At 41.9% G+C, this 20,008-nt stretch overlaps 1 protein-coding gene across 2 annotated transcripts; it reads right to left on the bottom strand.

Annotated features, from left to right (window-relative positions):
• Window positions 1–85: 85 nt before the first annotated feature.
• Window positions 86–18,930, bottom strand: Rab9a (RAB9A, member RAS oncogene family). Of its 2 annotated transcripts, none has more exons than XM_057759043.1 (3): window positions 18,857–18,930; window positions 18,742–18,822; window positions 86–1,070 (listed from the first exon to the last, which is right to left on the bottom strand). In XM_057759043.1, the coding sequence occupies exon 3, from the start codon at window positions 1,037–1,039 to the stop codon at window positions 434–436; it is 606 nt and encodes a 201-aa protein (XP_057615026.1). In that variant the 5' UTR covers window positions 1,040–1,070; window positions 18,742–18,822; window positions 18,857–18,930; the 3' UTR covers window positions 86–433. The 2 variants fall into 2 exon arrangements, with proteins under 2 accessions (XP_057615026.1, XP_057615025.1); XM_057759042.1 differs by adding an exon at window positions 5,627–5,657 and having other exon boundaries at window positions 91–1,070; window positions 18,742–18,916.
• Between the last annotated feature and the right edge of the window lie 1,078 nt (window positions 18,931–20,008).

The raw sequence follows: 20,008 nt of genomic DNA, 5'->3' as shown, positions 1-20,008 counted from the left end.
CGCAACATAAAGAAATGCATTAGATTTTAATCTTTAATAGTATTGTTATAGGAATTTACTTCCCTCGACCAAGAATAGAATGCTAATTACATAAAAATATACACATACAAAAGTAACTCTCCATTTTCTTGTGGGGAAAAACAACCTAAGTGTAACTTCTAGAATATTCAAGGCTTTTGTTTGAATTACAATTCAATTCTTGGTCATCTTATTAGCACTAATTTTAAATTAAACATTAGACAACCATTACAATTTATAAATGTAAGGTGCCATTATCGAGTAAATAGATTTCCTCCAGAGTGAATGTGTCCCTTCTCCCACCAACTAATGAGGCAACAATCAATATTCGTTAGTTGAATTTTATTAATAGATGAACCCTCCTCTCATGTGGGTGTGGGTGTGTTAGAATGCAACAACCATCTCTTTAATGACATCAACAGCAAGATGAGTTTGGCTTGGGCTTTCGGTGCAGATTGACTGTGTCTGTCTGAATCAGGTGATCTGACCTATCTTCTGTAGCCAGAACTCTTCGAACTGCCTCCTCAAAGGCAGCTGCAACATTGGTGGAATCTTTTGCACTCGTTTCAAAGTAAGGATAGTCGCCGTTGTCCCTGCACCAGGCTTGGGCTTCTTCTGTAGACACCTGCCGTTCATTTATATCAATCTTGTTGCCCAAAATCACAAAAGGAAAGCTTTCAGGCTCTTTCACATCTGCATAATATATGAATTCTTTCTTCCAGTTGCTCAAATTCTGGAAGCTTTGTGAATCATCAACGCTAAAAGTAAGCAGGCAACAGTCAGAACCTCTGTAAAATGGTGTCCTCAGGCTTCGGAATCGCTCTTGACCCGCCGTGTCCCAAATCTGCATGGTAACAAAATGTCCATCCACCTCCAAATCTTTATTTAAAAATTCCACACCTATTGTGTGAAAGAGCTGGGCATCAAATTTATTGGTTACATATCTGTTCATAAGAGAACTCTTGCCAACTCCACCATCTCCAAGAAGAATTACTTTAAAAAGGGACGATTTTCCTGCCATTATTAATAGTATGGATTTTGACTTCAGAATCCTGTTTTAAAAAAAAAAGGTACCATTACATGCCTTTATATTGTAGCAATCCACACAATTCTAACAAAAATCAGCATTTAAGTGAAATAAAAATGCATAGCCCTGATTCCTCTTTGCAAAAGAACTACCTAAATAATGAGAACTGTTATTTACTGTTACTTAGACATGTACCGACCCCTATCCATTTTCATTATTCCCTAGAAATAACAGTGAAGTCTCACCCTTGCTGACTGTGAAGCTGGACTTGAGACCAAATATAACCTCAAAGACCTTTCTCTGAGCCATCACTATCATAAACTCCTCCAAGCCCCAGCCACCCAAAATGGATAGATGTGGCAAGCATGCAAAGTCCATAAATTTCTTTGAAGTTAACAGCCCCTCAATCCCCAGTTCACTGATATATGTTCCTACTGTCCTTCCTCTTCTCACTTTACATACAGGCACTACGGAGCAGGAAATTCAGAGCCTTCCAGAAGCTCACTGATTCAGCTAAGAAATAAAAATCTATCAACCACAGACTACAAAGAGTTTACTGTCTTCATTGGAAATACTATTTTGAGTTGTTAAGAAGTTCAGTGTCAAAAGCACGAGCATAAGGCTCAAACTCATCTGGGCAGCTTCAACTCTTAGCCAATGCGTGTCCACTCTGGTGGGGGAGGTGCATACACATATAAGCAAGCATGGAGGACAGAGGTCAATGTCAGATGTCTTCCACTGTTTTTATTTTTGAGCAGGGAAGTAGAGTTTAAGACAAGGTCTCGCACCTAAAGCTCCACAGATTTTGCTACACTGGATGGCCAGCAAACAAACCATACATCCTCCTGTCTCTGCCTCACCAGTGCTGGGATTATAGGTACATTTCCATACTTAGCTTTATACATGGGTACTGGGGATGCCGACTCAGGTCCTCATGTTTCCAAAACAAGCACTTTAGCAACTGAGCCGTCTCCCCAGCCCCACATGACATTTATGCATAAAGTAAAATGAAAATCAAATCAGGTGAAAATGTAATTATACATACCCTTTAAAGAAGTCCAGATGTAGAATTTAAAAACTTTCCTACACTATAGGAGTCAGTAGGGGGAGAGGGGTGATACTTCTGATACCTATGACTGATGGCTACATCTGAGTGCTGATGGAAAACACTGTCCCTACTTGATATTTTGTTTTAATTCATCGTAAAAAAATTTCGAAGCCAGGCAGCCGTGCCTTTAATCCTAGCACTTAGGAGGCAGAGGCAGGTGGGTCTCCCTGAGTTCAAGGACAGCCTGATCTCTAGAGCAAGTTCCAGGACAGCCAGAACTACACAGAGAAACCCTGTCAAATACAAAAAAAATAAGCATACAAAAAACTTCTGGGTGGGAAAACACATAAAACCTAGCTTCACCTTTACCAATTATCAGCCTAAGGCAAATCCTGATTGCTTGTTAACTCCTATTCTCCTTTGTTTCTACTTGAGTTGAAGCAAAATCATCTAATATGTAAATATAAGATTTAAGTATCTGTTAAGTATATTAAATTTTATGAAGGAAAATTAAGTTTCTTATATGAGCACTGTCAAAAATATTTTTACCTAATAATAAAGGCCCAACATGGTACTCTCTAGCTATTATGTGGCTGTTGAGCACTTGATAAGTGCTTGGGAGTTGGCCCTTGTGCATGCTAAGCATTAAAAAACCTGCTACATTTCTGTTCCCATTTATTTTCAGCTAATTTAAATGACCACATTTAAAAAGCCTTTAGCTATATTGGACAACAGAGTTCTAAAATAAGAATAGTCATTAGTTTATCATGAAAGTGAATATTGTTGACTCCCACAGTGGGAAAATAGTAGAGAAATGAATAATTGCTTTATCTACTAGGATACATTTCTATTACCAGTGTAGTAGATATTGTCTGTCTTCTTATTAAATGTGAAGGTATCCAGTATTACTGAATACTTTTGTAACATAAAAGAATTCTGCATTTCTAACTCTGTTCTACTATAGGTTAAAAAAAGAGTTTAGTGAGGGAAATCAAGTCAGTAGAAAAAAAATGAATAAAAATGATCAAAGAACTGAGTGGTGGTATGTATTATGCCTGTAATCCCAGCACTCAAGAGACATTGGCAAGAGAAGCACAATAACAAGCCAAACATATCTTATGCTTATCCAGTTTCACAATTATATCAAGAGGCGCTGGCAAATGACTGACCAACCCCACCTAGGTTTATGTAAGCACCCTCGAGGATGTCCACAGTACATTGAAATCATGTAATGATGTATTTCTCAGAATGTGTCCCCATTGTGCTGTATTTCAACATAGGGAAAGCATCTGAAACTTGCCCAAAATTATTAAAATTATTTAATGGTTTATTCTCCAGACTTAAAGAACTAAACTCAACTTTGACTTGGCCATCCCACAACTGCTGTGTAAGTTTCCTCTCAGATTAAAACCTGCCATAGAGTATTTACGGAGAGGTGAAATACCCCCACAGAAGCTCACTAAGAAATTAAACAAAGGAGGGAGGGAGGGAGAAGATTAAAGAAGCAGAGCCTAGCTAAAGTGCTTAAAACAATAGTTCTCAGTGTGTGGGTTAGAGGGTACAAAGTAGCAACGAAAATAACTTTATAGTTGAGGGTCACCAAAAGGAACTGTATTAAGGGGTTGCAGCATTAGGAAGGTTGAGAACCACTGGCTTAGAAGAAACAAAACGTGGCAGAGCTCCCTAGAAAAGGCTCAGATCAACCTAAACACCAGGAATGGACACTCCAACCTGTTGTGCTACCTGCAGGCTGTGCAGTGAGCTCCAGGCAGGTTTTCTACCTTTCACAAGCTGTCATCAATGATGGGAAAGGGATTCAGCCGTCTACGTGCAGCATTTCCGCTCCTTTAAATAACCCCCAACCCATATTCCTGTAAGAACTCCAGGAAAGCCGGGCGATGGTGGCGCACGCCTTTAATCCCAGCACTCGAGAGGCAGAGGCAGGCGAATCTCTGTGAGTTCGAGACCAGCCTGGTCTACAGAGCTAGTTCCAGGACAGGCTCCAAAGCCAAAGCCACAGAGAAACCCTGTCTCGAAAAACCAAAAAAAAAAAAAAAAAACTCCAGGAAAACACACTGATTCACCAAGCTAGTCTTTAGCTTCTGTTGTCAATTCCCTATCTAGGTGAGTGGATGCTTACTCACAGGAATGCCATGCAACAACTCACTGTCTATGCCTTCAACCAAGCACATACTGCTCCCTCACCTAAATGCTGCTTCTACTCGCACCCCAAACCCAACTGCTGTGCCCTCGGACCTCCTCAGCTTGGTCACTGCCTCTACTGGAAACCCTTTCCCATCACCCCCATCAATGTTGTTCCTGTCACAGTTTTTAACTGGCAAAACCACAAAAGCTCCATGATCTATTGTGAGAGGAAGACAGACTTACATAATTGTAGCGATCCTTTTTGTTCTAATTAAATGGGATTTTCTATTCATGACATTTTAAAAGAAATTTACATTTGCAAATTCCACACATCAGGTAATATTTGTGACATGCACATTGACTGTTTGGGGGCTCCCAGACATTCCTACTTGGGAATATAGGGGCCTTTGCTAACATTATTAATACACACCACCTCTTTGATTCTAACCTTAGAGCTGTACACAAATACACATGGTGTTATAAGTATATAAACCATCTTAGTTCCAATGATATTTAAGAGAAGCCAACCTCATTCAATCCACCTATTAATATAATCACAGCAAGCTTATGGACATAAAAATGTTTCCTGAGCTGGGCGGTGGTGGCGCACGCCTTTAATCCCAGCACTCGGGAAGCAGAGGCAGGCGAACCTCTGTGAGTTCGAGACCAGCCTGGTCTACAAGAGCTAGTTCCAGGACAGGCTCCAAAACCACAGAGAAACCCTGTCTCGAAAAACCAAAAAAAAAAGAAAGAAAATGTTTCCTGTTCTTTTCAATTTATGTGTGTGTGTGTGTGTGTGTGTGTGTGTGTGTGTGTGTGTGTGTAAGGGGATGGATGCCCACAAAGGCCTGAAGAGGGCAATATAGTCCCTTGAGCAAGAGTTGCAGGCAGTTGTGAGCTGCTTAATACATGGGTGCTGGGAACCAAACTGCAACAGTACAAATACTTTTTTAAAATTAATTCATTTTTTTGCTCTATTTTCCTGACAGGGATTCAGCTCTGGCTGTCCTTCTGTAGACCAGGCTGGCCTCGAACTCACAGAGATCAGCCTATCTCTGCCTCCCAAGTGCCAGGATTAAAGGAGTGTGCCACCACATCCAGTTTAGTACACACTATTAACCACTGAGGCCTACTATTCTTTTCTAAAAGCAGTAAAACCTTTGCGATTTCTTTAGCATAAGCTAAAGGAATAAAAAACCTCCTACCATGTAACTTTAAAAATTAAGCTAAAAGTAAATGTAATATAAACTCTGATATTCCACAGTTGGAAAGACTGTCTAAAAGCAATAAACTAAAAGCAATAATCTTCATCAAGTTTAACAGCTAAATTCTACAAATAAAGACATCTGAATAAAAAAGGCTTAATAAGGTAAGGTCATGAACCTTACCTTAGTAGTTCAGTTCAAGCATCATTATTATCTGCAGAAAAAAAAAATCAAAGCTCATATTAGTGATACACGTTTGTTTTGATGATTTTTTTCTTCTATGGCATTACAGATTGAACCCAAAGCCTTGTATATGTTAGGCAAGCTCTACCAGTTAATTAGATAACCCCAGCCCTTTTACTACTTTTGAGGTCAGGTCCCACTACATTGCCCAGGCTGGCCCTGAACCTGCCCTGTAGTCTAAGTTGGACCTTGAATTTTTAATCCTCCTACTTCAGCCTACAAAGTAACTAGGATTGCAGACCTGTACCTGTTTCATAATTCTAAGTGTAAAAAGAATTAACTGTAAAAAAAAAATTTGACTACATCTACATTTTTAATTTAAAAATACCTAAATGCTATCTATAATCTACCTAAGCCAAAAAAAAAAAAACAGCCCTACATCAAATACTGTATTCTAAGTACTATTTTTCCTCTGTCAAGAGTTTTACCTGCCCACCCTTCTTTTCTAACTTTCATATGCAGACATAGCTATAAAATTATACAGGGAATTATATTTGCCCAAATTTTAGGTGGCTGAGAATCATGTCCCAGACAATGATTCTCCTTATTTCGTATTTTTATGAAATAAGGATAACATAGGAAAAAGAGGAAACAAGGGAGAAAGAGGCACCAATATGATCCATAGATTTAGACCAAGATCTGGAGGTAGTGCAGTGTCATGAAGCCACTGGGCAGCTAAAGCAAAAAAGCAAAGTCTTCCATGCATGAATGAGAACAGTGGCCGGAGGGAGAACATGTTTCTAGGACCAACCAAGCAAGGGGCTCAGCCCAAGTGTGGGCAAACTTAATTCCCCGAAACCAAACGGGAACAACAGGGTCAGCAACATCTACCTTCAAGGGCTACTCAAACATTTACTCAAATAACTGCACACAGGTTTTCACCAGTTCTAGACTTATTAGAAAAGTGTAGGAACTTTCTGTGGAATAAGACCATGAAGTCTCAAACAGGCAATTTTACAGATAGTTTAATGGCTATAAAATGCTATAAGCAGAATAAATTATATGCAGACCTTCATTAGGAAGCCAAAGAGCCCCACACTCACACACCACCTTCTAAAAATATTTTTTTACTATTTATATGTATATGTGTTATGAGTGTATGTGGGGAAGGGGGAGTGATGGCTGAGACCAGAAAAGGAAGCTGGATCCCACCAACTTGACCAGGCCCACAGTACAGTTATTGGCAGTTATGAGGCAACCTGACATAGGTGCTAGGAATTGAACTCAAGTCCTCTGGAACAGCAACAGGTGCTCTTATATGATGATCCAGTTCTCCAGCACCCCCACCACCATCATCATTTTTAAAAGAAAAGAAAGGGTATTTTTGTGAAAATTATATATAGCAGTCCTTAACTTAAAATTCAATCAATTAAAACAGGACTCTTTAAAATGCCAACATTTAGGATCAAGGATAAAACAGCAGCTAACACTGATAGAGCCCTGTATGCCATGTGCCCTGTGACCCCACATTTACTTCTCAGGTTTATTATCTGTGGTGGTTTGAATGAGAGCAGCTCTTACAGCCTACATGTTTGAATGCTTTGTCCCAGTAGGTAGAGCTGTTTGGTAAGGCTTGGGCAGTGTGGTCTTATGGAGGCAGGTATGTCCCTAAGGGTGGGCTTTGAGATTTCAAAAGTTCAGCCATTCCAGTTAGTCTCTTTCTCTGCTTGTGGATTAGATATAAGTTCTCAGCTACTGCTCCAGTGCCATGCCTAACTGCCTGCTGCCATGATAGTCATGGATTCACCTTCTGAAACTGTAATCAAGCCCCCAATTAACTGCTTTCTTGTATAAGTTGCCTTGGTCATGGTGTCTCTTCACTGCAATAGAACAGTATTTAAGATAGAGCTTTTCCTATCACTGCCTATGATAGGCTTGAGAGCTTATTTATATATGATGCAAGATCACAGCTAGTAAAACAGTTAAGCTGTTAATATAGAAGAATACTCCAAAGCCCAAGCACTTAACCCACTGGGCTACTTCAAGTGCAGCTGCTTTTTGTTGTTGTTGTTGTTGTTGTTGTTGTTGTTGTTGTTGTTGAGGGGCTTACTGTTGTTGCTGTAGTTATAATGGAAATAAGCAGGTGGAAGCAGTCTTTTCGCTTCTTCATTTTATTCCAAGGTCTGCACAAGAACAAGTTAATTCAACAGAACTAGTAAGCTAATCTGCCAATATGCAACATAAAGTATGCCTGAGTATGCTATGGGTTTTTTGTTCCTGTTGATTTTGTGAGGTACAGTGTCATGTAGTATAGGGTAGCATCAAACTCAGTACTACTTAGCTAAGGATGAGCATAAAACCTCTTGCCAAGGACAATGGCACGGGGTTTTGATCCTACTTCAGGTTCTGGCTTTGTGGGAGCCTAGACAGTTTGGATGCTCACCTTCCTAGACCTGGATAGAGTGGGGAGGACCTTGGACTTTCCACAGGGCAGGGAACCCTGACTGCTCCTGGGACTGGAGAGGGAGGAGAAGAGGAGTGGGGGGAGGGGGAGAGGGGCGGGAGGAGGGGGAGGGAAATGGGAGGCGGGGAGGAGGCGGAAAATTTTTTTTCAATAAAAAAAATGTTAAACAAAATTAAAAAAAAAGTGGCAATTCTACCAAAAGCAATCTATAGATTCAGTGCAATCCCCATTAAAATCCCATCAAAATTCTTCACATATCTGGAGAAGACAATAATCAATTTTTTTGGTTTTTCGAGACAGGGTTTCTCTGTGGCTTTGGAGCCTGTCCTGGAACTAGCTCTGTAGACCAGGCTGGTCTCAAACTCACAGAGATTCACCTGCCTCTGCCTCCCAAGTGCTGGGATTAAAGGTATGTGTCACCACCGCCCGGAAGGGAAGTGCTTAGTCTTAATGCAACTTGTTATGCCATATTTTGTTGATACCCATGGGGGAACTGTCCTTTCCTAAACAGAAACTGAAGTGGAGTGCCTTGGAGTAGAAACAGGGAGTATGTGTAGGGGGGGAATCTGGGAGGAGAGGAAACTGTGGCTGGGATGTAAAATAAATAAGTTTATTTAAAAAGAAAAAAAACAAAACAAAAAAAAAAAAAAACCTCTTGCCTCTACCTCTGGAACCAAGATTAAAGGTGTGCACTATCATACCCAGTTTTGTGAGGTGCTGAAAATTAAACCCAGGGCTGCATGCATGCTAAGTAAGACTCTACCAACTGAGCCACACACCCCAACCAAGTATACTGTATTTAAAAAAATGCTTTAAGTGAAACCTGAGTCAAAGTCTGCAGTGTTCTTCATTATCTCTACAGAAGCCTCCAGTTTCATAAGATGGGTGAAAGCAGATTTCCAGCACATATTTAGACAGCACCTATTGCCAGGCGGTGGTGGTGCACGCCTTTAATCCCAGCACTCGGGAGGCAGAGGCAGGCGAACCTCTGTGAGTTCGAGACCAGCCTGGTCTACAAGAGCTAGTTCCAGGACAGGCCCCAATGCTACAGAGAAACCCTGTCTCGAAAAACCAAAAAAAAAAAAAAAAAAAGTAAATCAAAGCATAAACTACCACTGACAAAACACATACTCTATTTCAGTAAGTACACTTTCTGGAAAATGAAATATCTAATATAAATATACATTAATTTTTCATTAAGAGCACTGCTGTAGTTAGGTATGGCAAGAGGAGAAAAGATTCAATTAAGCAACTAAATAACAGATAATTCAGAGCTTTCTGTATTGCTAGAGATGTCCAGCAAACCACATGTGGCCAATGAACATCTGAAATGTAGTTAGTCCGCTTAACTAACTGATTAACTTCATTTTCATTAAAGCATTCCACAGCACTAATGGCTACTGTATTAGACAATGGAGGTCTACATACAGTGTGATGAATGAACATGAGAGAACCAACCCCTAGAATCCCACATGGGCTCAGGATAAGTATAATCAAAGTGTGAGAGGAACCTGCATGCTTGAGCTTTATACTGGAAAGATTAGAAGAGCTTGCACCACATTTGTGGTGTGGTGTGCCATGTGTATGTGTGCACGAGGGCACTGCATAGAGAAAGCACAGAATAACCTTGGATGTCATTCACCTTGTGAGACAGGATCTTTCATTGCCTTAAACGTCTACCAATTAGGCTAGAGAGCCCCAAGGATCCTCCTGTCTCTACCTCCTAGTGCTGGGATTACAAGTCTTTGTTACCAAGCCTGGCATTTTTGCCTGGGTTTTAGAGATCAAATTCAGGCCTTCTCGCTTGCCACTAGGCCTAGCATTAATTTTTAGTGCATTTTATTTATTTATGTGTGTGTGTCACACAGAGGACAACTTGTGGTTCTCTCCCTCTACCACGTGGGTCCTAGGTATAAACCTCAGGTCTCTGACACTGAATCACCTCACTAGCCCTTAAAACAATGCTCCCCAAAAAAGGAAAGAGTAGGCATAGTTTAAGGCTGTTTCTTCAGACAGGGCCTCTTTATGTAGCCCTGGCTGTCCTGGACTTCACAATGTAAACCAGAAACAGCACAGAGGTCCACCTGCCTTTATTTCCCTGATAGTTGGGATTGAAGGTCTGTGCCATGATGCCCACTTTCAGGTTGAATTTTAAAAGGCAAAATGAAAACAGAAAGAAAGAGAGAAAAAGCCACAGGAATAATGGGAAGTTGGTGTGGTATCCCAGACCTGTAATCTTTACGCTTTGGAGGCTGAGGCAAGAGGACTGCAATTTTGAGGCTAGCCTGGGCTACAAAGCAAGACCCTATCTAAGAAAAAAAATACTAGGAATTATGGCTGAGAGTTTAAAGAAGAAAATTAAATTATGAAAGGAATGAATTTAAACATGTATATTGGAAAAATAAAATCAGCAAAACACAAACCAAATACAATCTACAACATACTGAAGTGACCAACGTAATTTTGTCCTGAGTCCATTTTGTTTGCTTAGACAAGCACCCACCCTCCCTAACAGTTACACCTGCCTTAGCAACACATTTGAGATTTCCATGGCCTTGACCGAGGTCCAGATGTATTAAACAAAATAATTAATGTAACTGAAAATAATTGTCATATTATGCTCTGCCAGGAACGAACATTTCAAGCTTACTCTGACCCTCATCTAATTTTGATGTGGGTTATGGTACACTACCTCTGAGTTTCAACACCAAGAGACTTTGAGGCGTGAGGCTGCTCTTGGTCGCTGAGTAATGGTATATATAGTAAGAGCAGCTGTTTTAAGACTCAACTAGATTAGAAGCTCGGAAACTCCACCTACACACAAGAGAAGTTGTAAGCAGTCCAATGCCAGACACTGTAAGGAGCTCTTCCTAAGTTCTGTTTACTGGATGTAACTGACACCTCTCCAGTGGCACCCAGTTTAACCCTACTGAGATGCTGGAATGGACTCTTCTCACAAGAAATCTTTCCAAGCCTAGACTTCCTCTACCCTTCACTGCCTAGTTCCCCATCTGCCTCCACACTAGATTAACTCTCGAGAGTTACACACCTCCATTCCCTGGAACATCAGCGAGTCATCAGAAAATGACCATTAGCCAATCCAATGGCTTCTTTCCACTTCTCAACAAGGGGCCCTATGGTGAATAGAAAGAAGAGTGAAAGGGTGTTTTTGGTTTTGGAGGGATGGTTTTTGTCCCTCCACCTGTGGCCATGGTAACACACAGCAATATCCTTGAAGATGTGCATGCCACAGAATCTTAGAAGGGTAATCAAGTTTTCTAAAACAACTAAGGAAAGGGAGGCCCACTTGACAAAGTATCTTGCTAGCACCACACATTTGCCCAGAGGCAAGGTGGGATCCTTCATGTCTTAAACAGGACTAGTCAGTCCCCATTAATGCCTCAATGAGGCCTAAAATGCACGACATGACCCTCTCCGTCTTGAAAATGTTCCTAAAATAGTCCATGAAACTACTGACAAGAGGCTGCCTCTGCTTCTCTCTTACATCAGTTTTCTTCAGCCAGGTGGCTCCCTTTCTCAGCAATCTTTCAAAGACTGTAATCTGAGGTTGAAGTCCACACATCTTCCCACTAGCTATAAACACCAGTGATTCCTGAAGTCCACCTTCACTCTCACACCTCAGGGCCACACGGAATTTCCAATCCCTTTATCAGGACAGTACTCAAATTTAATATGTCAAACCATGCTATTTAGCCTTCTAAGACCTCTCTCTTCTGTCTTATCTACCTGAGTCAACCTTACAAAGAATTCTGTCTACTTCCCTCCCAACCCATTAGCCATTGTCTTATTGAGTTAAATATCAAGTGTACAACTATATCTTAACAGCTGCTACTACTACAGTCTATGAAGTATCTGTCTTAGTTTCTTTACCTGTGGCTGTAATAAAATATTCTGAGTAAAGCTACTTAAGGAAGAAAGTTTTTGACATACAGTTGAGGCGGAGGAAAAAAGGCTACAGCCCACCATAGTGGGGAAGTCAAGGTAACCCAGAACCTGAAGTGACCCATAGCGCATCACAATGAGGAACATTTATACAACTCAGGATCCTAACCAGAAAATGGTACTCCCCACACTAGAGGGCTCCTCCCACCTCAGTTAGACAGGAATGTCCAGAGGCCCATCTCTTAAGTGGCCTCTCCATTTTGTCACAGTATCTGAGACATGCCCCTTAAAACCTCCTGTAGATCAGACACCATCCCCCATGCTTCGCAGATCAGCAGAAAGCTAACAAAGACTAAATACCATCTCCAGGCCCAAGTAAACATGGTTAAGTCAAAAGTGTTATCCTCACCCCCACCAAATGACAGAAAGGACTCAAAAAAAAAAAAAAAAAAATACACAGCCAAAAAAAAGTCACCAAAAAAACCTATTTTAGATGAAAATCAGCAACAAAATTTAGAGACTGGAAAGCTAACCCTACAGTGGTGGCAGTGTGAAACTCAAGAACTGACTGACAAGGAAAGTCAGCCACAGGACTAAAACGTACTGCTTAGCGCTCCAGCAATTTTCCAACCACTTAGATAGGTAAAGGCTGAAAGCTAGATCACTCTGGGGAAAGAACAGCCACCCCTCCAATCATCCCAGCACACTCAACTTCCTGAACAAGTGCATATAATAGAAAATGGCGAGAAAAGAGGTTGCAAAGTAGGGATGGAGGGGCAGCCTGCATAGGAAGCCTGACCTGTGCTTTCCTTTGCAGTCCCTGCTCTCCTAAGGCCAGCAACCCAACTACCAGCATTCCCAAACTGCAAGTCCAGGGGAAAAGCTTTCAGACTTACTGGTAGGGGAGTGGTAGGGAATTAAAAACCAACTTTAACGCCTTGTTTCCTTACCACTAAACCTTTAGGTTTGTAAACACTAATGGAAAACACCAACTTCTAACGCTATAATTCCTAAACTATGTGGCTTCACATGCGTAGGGCAGGCTACTCTAAATGGTTAAAGGAAACAGATGCTGGCATCCCTATGGTACTGTGTTCAAGGGAGTTCACAATTTCAACACCACATTGCACACATTCCTTCTGATGACATAACTTTGTGAAGCTGAGTTTGCCCAGGATCACAGAAAAAAAATGAAAGGCAGATTAAAGAATGGCAGTTGTCTGCTGCTCCAAACTGTTTTTATTTTCCTATCTTATTTAAGAATATTAGAATTTGACCAGATGGTGGTGGCACCAGCACCCGGGAGGCAGAGACAGGTGGATCTCTGTGAGTTAGAGGCCAACTTGATCTACAAAGCCAGTTCCAAGACTGTAACACAGAAAAGCCCTGTCTTGGGGGAAGGGGGATAATAAAATTCATTCCAGGTTACTCTGCTTTCACCAACATGTGGCCCCACAGCAAGGTCTTTGATTTGACTTCCTGCTACACTGTGTATGTATTTCAGGTACACTTACCAGATCAAATATACAAGCTTGAAACCACAGACTACAGCGACCCTGTAAGCTAACTAAAGACAGCAAGCAACCCAGAGATTTCCACTTGTTTTTATTCTACTTTGTTTTGGAGACAGGATCTCATTTTGTCCAAGCTGGCCTGGAACTTCTTTTGTTGTCAAGGATGGTCTCTAAGTCCTGCTCTCCTGTCTCTGTCTCTCAAATGCCTGGATTACAAGTGTGCACTACCCCGCCTGGCCTTGTGGCCCTGTTAGAATCATTCAACACTACGACCTTTTGGCGTTCTACTTATCAAGATATTGAAATAAGTGTGAGGCCTTTTCACATTTCTCTAACACTGCTAACACAGCTATGAGCAGCAACCTCCTGGAAGCTCTCTTAACTTCTGTACCCGAGCACCTAATCCAAATCACAAAAACCTGGAATTTTTGTAATCACAGAAACTAGTTCAGTCCTTATTACTGTTTGACTATTATTTACCCTTAGATTAAAAGAAATGCCGTCACAGAATGAATGCATGCAATCCTTCCATACTGTTTCCCCAGTCCCTGTCAACACAATGGCAAACATTTATAATGCTTTCAGCCTAAGACAAAAGTGGAGTCTGTGTCCACTGAGTATGAAGCCGCCTGCCTGCTTTACTTCTCTACACTTCTGAAACACGCTCTCTCTACCTCATATAGAGCTGTTATCTTACTTAACACCTTAACTACATCTCCATGTCCTGTCTGTGTCTCCAATGTAATGACATTCTACAGTCTGAAATCATCAGGGTCATAAATTAAGAAACCAAAGTGGAAAAATCCAGAATGTGGAAATACCCAAAGCACATCCACAATATGTACAATATCAAGAGTCACATTGAGAAACAGATTTCTCCCCCAAGTTATCTAACCAGCCCAGGCACCCTGAGGCAAAGCAGGCTTGGAACTGCTACAGGCCTGCCCGACACCCCCATCACCACCACCCACATACCTAGGTGGCTCCAGGTGTCCTGCCTCAGGAATCCTTTCATTTGCTTCCTGACTTCCCACCAAACTTCCTGAGGCATTTTCTGACTTCAGTTCCTCCCCTTCCCAACAGCTCTTTAATAAATGGTCTCTGTGGATGACCCGGTAGTTACAAACCCTATTTTCTTATACTAGCTTTTATTATCTACATAGCTTTCAAATTAGCCTCACTGGGCACCACTTCTAATTGGCTTATTTCCTCCTGCTGCTTAACCAACAAACTGCCCAGGGCAGAATTATGTGGCAGCTAATGATTTGCTGTCGTTACCTGATATACACACACACACACACACACACACACACACTCCTACAGACATTAGGAAGTAATATATCTTTTTACAAATAAAGAAATATAAGTGACCTAAGTATGCGAGAGTAGCAAGACAAGTAATGATTGAGCAAGACTCCCTGGCACCAAGTCCTCTTGACCCTTCTCAGAAAAACAAACACCCACATACCTCTTTTAGAATGCATGTGCAGGCAATCATTTTCAGGTGATATGAAATTCAACAATCCTGTACCCCCTGAACACACACACACCACAGCAGAGAGCATCTGGTAATCAGTAAAGAAGTCTCTATTCACTAGCTTAAAAAAAAAAAAACTGTGCAGAGGCAGGAGTCAAAAGCCAAAGATACAGAGCTGGGGCGATGGCTCCATGGGTAAGAGAGCATGCTGTATAGGCAAGAGGCCCTGAGTTCAAATCCTCAGAACCCACAGAAAAAGCTGGATGTGGTCTCATAAACACCAGGATTACTGCAGGTTACTGACCAGCAGCCTAGCTCCAGGTTCAGTGGGAGACTGTCTCAACGGAATAAAGGTGGAACATAGAACTGAACACTCCACATCCTTCTCTGGCCTTCACACACACGTGTGCATCCATACCATATATACACATACATTCTCACAACCACAAACCAACCTAGTGACCATGTGAATGTTTCCCCAGGAAATCCTAAAGAGATTCAACCCTGCACATGCATGCACGCGTGCGCGCACACACACACACACACCTATCCCAAAGGCTCACCTAACAGTAATAACTGACATTAGAATGGAGCAGCATGAAAGGCCTAGTCTCAAACCTCAGACAATCATGGAAAAAAACAGGCTGAAAAACACCAAAAAGAAAATTATTCGGCCTGGAGAGATGGCTCAGCAGGTAAGAAGACTGGCTGCTTTTTCAGAGGATCTGGATTGGATTCCCAGCACCCATGTGGCATCTTATGCCCATCTGTAAACTCCAGTTCCAGGGGATCCACTACCCTCTTCTGGCCTCCACAGGCACTACGAAAGAAAGTACCCATGACACACATGCAGGCAAACACCTATACACATAAATACAAAAATAAATCTTTAAAAAGAAAATTTTGCAAATGTTATCTTAAATTTTTTATCATTGTATTTCTTGATTTCAACAATAAAACACCTGTCTAACTATTATCTACTGAGGCTAAATTTAAGCCAGACCTTATGTAAATTAAGAATAGCTTCTCCAGGCAATAAGATAGTGAGCTGGATTGAGCTGCAGGCCAGCCTCTTGGTCTACTAAGTGAATTCGCAACCAGCTGAAACCACACAGTGAGACCCTATTATGGAGAAGAAAAAAAAAAAAGACGACTAATTTCTGGATGTAGTTTAGTAATCACGCACACGCCTAATTCAACTGTACAAAGCTTTCAAGAGCCCAGAAACTATTTTCCACTTCATCTAAGTCTGCCCAGGAAAGAATGTCATGAGACAGGTACTCCTTCCTGTGATGGGTGTGGATGTGTTGTTTCCTTCATGAGCACCTGACCTCTGTTCCCGAGTAGTCCAAACAATAAATTCTCTTCTAGGACCACGCCAGAACCTGGTCTTATGACTGTGACCAGACTGCCAGCTTCCCCACTACTCTTCCTTCTGGCCAGCACCTTTGTACCAGTGTCCGACAAGCAGTTCAGAAAATATCTGTGGATGAATGGAATAATGAAGAAACAAGCTCACTAAGTCCACTGGAATGGTTCCCAATAGTGTCAAAGTTTTTGTCCCTTTTGTCTTAGAAAAAAAAAGGATTCCAAAACTTCTGTGGTAGTGCATCCCTGTAATCCCAGAATTTAGAAGGCTGAGACAGCAGGATTAAGAGTTCAAAGCTAGCCTCCGATAATGTACAAAGTTTGAGGCCAGCTTAAAAATAAATAATCAAACAAAAAACAAAACCATGAAACAAAAAAAAAATGAATTGTTGCCAGGTATTCATATACCTCTTAATAAAGAGAATTTTCACCCAGCAAGCTTTTAAAATAATAAAAATGCTGTCCTAAATAGTAAAATAGACATTGTGCTTAAAGAACTATAGAAGCCTGGTGTGACCTGGAGTGTGAACCAAAAATGCTTCCAGACATTTTTCAAATATCCCCTGAGAAAATAAAGTTTCCTCCCGGTGCAAACTACTACTCTAAAATGCCCACAAACATGCTTTGAAAATCAGCACTGCTCCCTCGCTCCCTAGGTGACCTTGGAAAGGAGATCTAACCCTCCCAGGTCCCAGCAAATTCATCATCTGTAAAATAGAACCATTGCTTTGCAAACACCAGAAAAATCAATTCAAGTGATATGGAGTAGGACCTTCCAATAAATAGTAAGAAACTGAAGGAGGTTAAAAAAAATTCGAGAACTAAAAGAACTTCAGGCCTCCAGAGTACTATAGTATAAAATGGAAGTAGTTGGATAGGGGAAAATGTAAAAAGGATCTCTGGAAAAGAGAGAATACCACCAATGTATTTCCGTCTGCAACAATGGATGTTCTAGTTTCCGCTTGTCTATGCTAACCTTCCAGAAAGTAAAACAAAAATGTCCTTAAATCCCTAAATGTTCTAAGTCAATAAGCCTCCAAACCATAAACGTTTCAGTACAGCAAGAGACTACAATCTACATGAAAACCCTGAAAGCAAAAAACTGCCACACCACTGTTAGACATGGCACCCTAGTCTAAGATACTTTGGAGTTCTACACAATTAGTGAGAACTTCGACCTGAGAAGATAAAAGACAAAGAAAAAGCAGATTACTTAAGTCCCTAACTAAGGGAGGAGCTGGGAATTCCGCTCAGGTGTAGTAGAGAACTCTTGCTTAGCAAGCACAAGGCCCTAGGTTTGGTCTCCAGCAATGGAAAGAGAAGAGTATAGAAACGAAAAAGGAAAATAGTCCTTAGTTGAAAACCCCGGGTTTCCTTCAACTCGAGTTGAGATTTCAGGCAGTGTAGGGATTGTCCACTGCAGTGGAACTAGTGAGAAAAAAAAAAAAGACAAAAACTTGTACAAACAAAACAAAAACCAAATTCAGTCTGTTGATTTTGAGGACGTGTGAAAAGACTGGTCACGTGCCAATTTGGAAACTTGCAAAAAAGTTATTCCTCAAAAGAAATATGATCACGGGATGTGTCATCACTTACAAAACAAAACAATAATACACACACCAATCGTTTGGTCAGCACTTAAAAGTCTCATCTGGTCTTTTCACTTAGCAAGACGGAAGAAAGGAAGAAACGCGATTCTGAAACCTCTGCCAAGGTCTGAATCAGACAATGTTCCCAACCGCCTACATAGTCTTTGCCCTGGCTTTATCTTCCAAGCTCCCTTACCTGCGTGGGCCAAAGACATTAAGTAATGCTCAACCGGGTAGGATGTCAGAGGTCGCCAAACTCAAATAACACGAGCGTCCTTGCTTTCCCCAGCATTAGTCAGTCACTCTGGCGCAAGGTTTGGTCTCGTGTGTGTGGGTGTCGCCGTGTGGTTAGGGGAAAGACTGGTGTATATGTGTGTACCCAGGTGTTTGCGTATTTGTCCGTGTGCGCATCTCTCCACCATCCAATTCCGAAGTGTTTGGGGGTCTGAGTTTGGGTATATCTCCCTCCTGGGATGTTTTGTGGATTTCTCTTCCTCTATGCGTGTGGGAGGGAGGGTGTGTGTGTGTGTGTGTGTGTGTGTGTGTGTGTGTACGCGCGCGTATATTCCCCGAGTGGTTGGGTGTGTATCCCTCTTCCTATGTATTTGAGTGTGCGAACCCGTCTTTCCTCCTGCATCAGTCATCAGACTGGGGGACAAACCGCCCGTGTTACCCAGCAGTCTACAGACCCGCGCCAATTTGGCGCGCCCCTCGCCCTGGTGGCCCTCAGCTCCTGCCGCGCGCGCGCACCCTTAACCAGCTCCGGCCCGGCCCCAAAAGGAATGCTGATCCCCGCTCACCTTCCAGCCACACACAGGACGCCCCGGGAGCTGTTGGCCAGCCCGCCTGGGTGCAACCAGGGAAGAAAGAGAGCCAGAGACACGAAAGGGAAGAGAGCGCTAATCAGCCCGAGCTCCAACAGCTAGCGACTTGGGTAGAAGGACCAATATGGCGGCCGGCCGGGGCGGGACCGAAGCGGAGAGGCGAGGCCTGAGCAGTGGGGCGACGGGGCTGGGCCTGAGTCGGCGGGGCGGGGCCTGGAGTGGTAGAACAGGACCCGACGCGGGGGCGGGGCCTGAGTCTGTGGGCGGGGCCAGGCGCTGAGGGGTGGGGCCAGAGCCTGGGAGACTGAACCCTGAGGCAAAGACCCTGATGCGGTCCAGCAATGTAAGGACAAAGAAGACTGGAGCCAGAAAGTCTGGAGTCTGCTCTCCCAATCGACTTCTTTGCAAAATCGCAGTTTTCCTTTGTGTCAGCTTCTGCTCTGGTCTTCTGCCTGCATTTCTTCTACCCTGTTCACGAAGTAATAGCTACTTTTAAGTTTAAAGTAGAAAGCGATCATACAAGCACAATGGCATAACAGTATTGCACTATTAAAAACGTGCAAATGAGCAACGAACAGGAAAATGAAAAAAGAATATGTTTAAGAGATTATAGAAAAATAAAAGTTTTTCTAACTTTTTTAGATTTATGTTTTCTCCTCCCTTTATTCCAAGTTCCTTTCTACCACTGCCCCCCCCATCCAGATCAATCCCTTCTGTTTCTCATTAGAAAACAAACAGTTTTCTAAGGAATAAAAATATAATATAACACAGCAAATCTAACACATTGGAATAGGACAAAAGAAAAGGAAATAACCCAAGAAAAACATAAGAAATAAATATTAACTCCAGGGGCTGGCGAGATGGCTCAGTGGTTAAGAGCATTGCCTGCTCTTCCAAAGGTCCTGAGTTCAATTCCCGGCAACCACATGGTGGCTCATAGCCATCTGTAATGGGGTCTGGTGCCCTCTTCTGGCCTGCAGACATACACGCGGACAGAATACTGTATACATAATAAGCAAATAAATAAATATTAAAAAAAATATTAACTCCACTAGTTTACACACTCAGTAATCCCATAAAAACACAACTGGAAGCCATGATATATACACAAAGATCCTGTAAAGAAAGAGAAACATGAATAAGTAAATAAAATATACAAATGAAATTTAAAAATTTTACCATATACAGCTTAGTAATTTTCACTTTTTTTGAGACAGGGTTAATTTTCACTTTTTGCTAATTT

This window comes from Chionomys nivalis, chromosome X (genome assembly GCF_950005125.1).
Source record: "Chionomys nivalis chromosome X, mChiNiv1.1, whole genome shotgun sequence".
Taxonomy (NCBI): domain Eukaryota; kingdom Metazoa; phylum Chordata; class Mammalia; order Rodentia; family Cricetidae; genus Chionomys; species Chionomys nivalis.
This window is presented reverse-complemented; position numbering and strand designations above follow the sequence as displayed.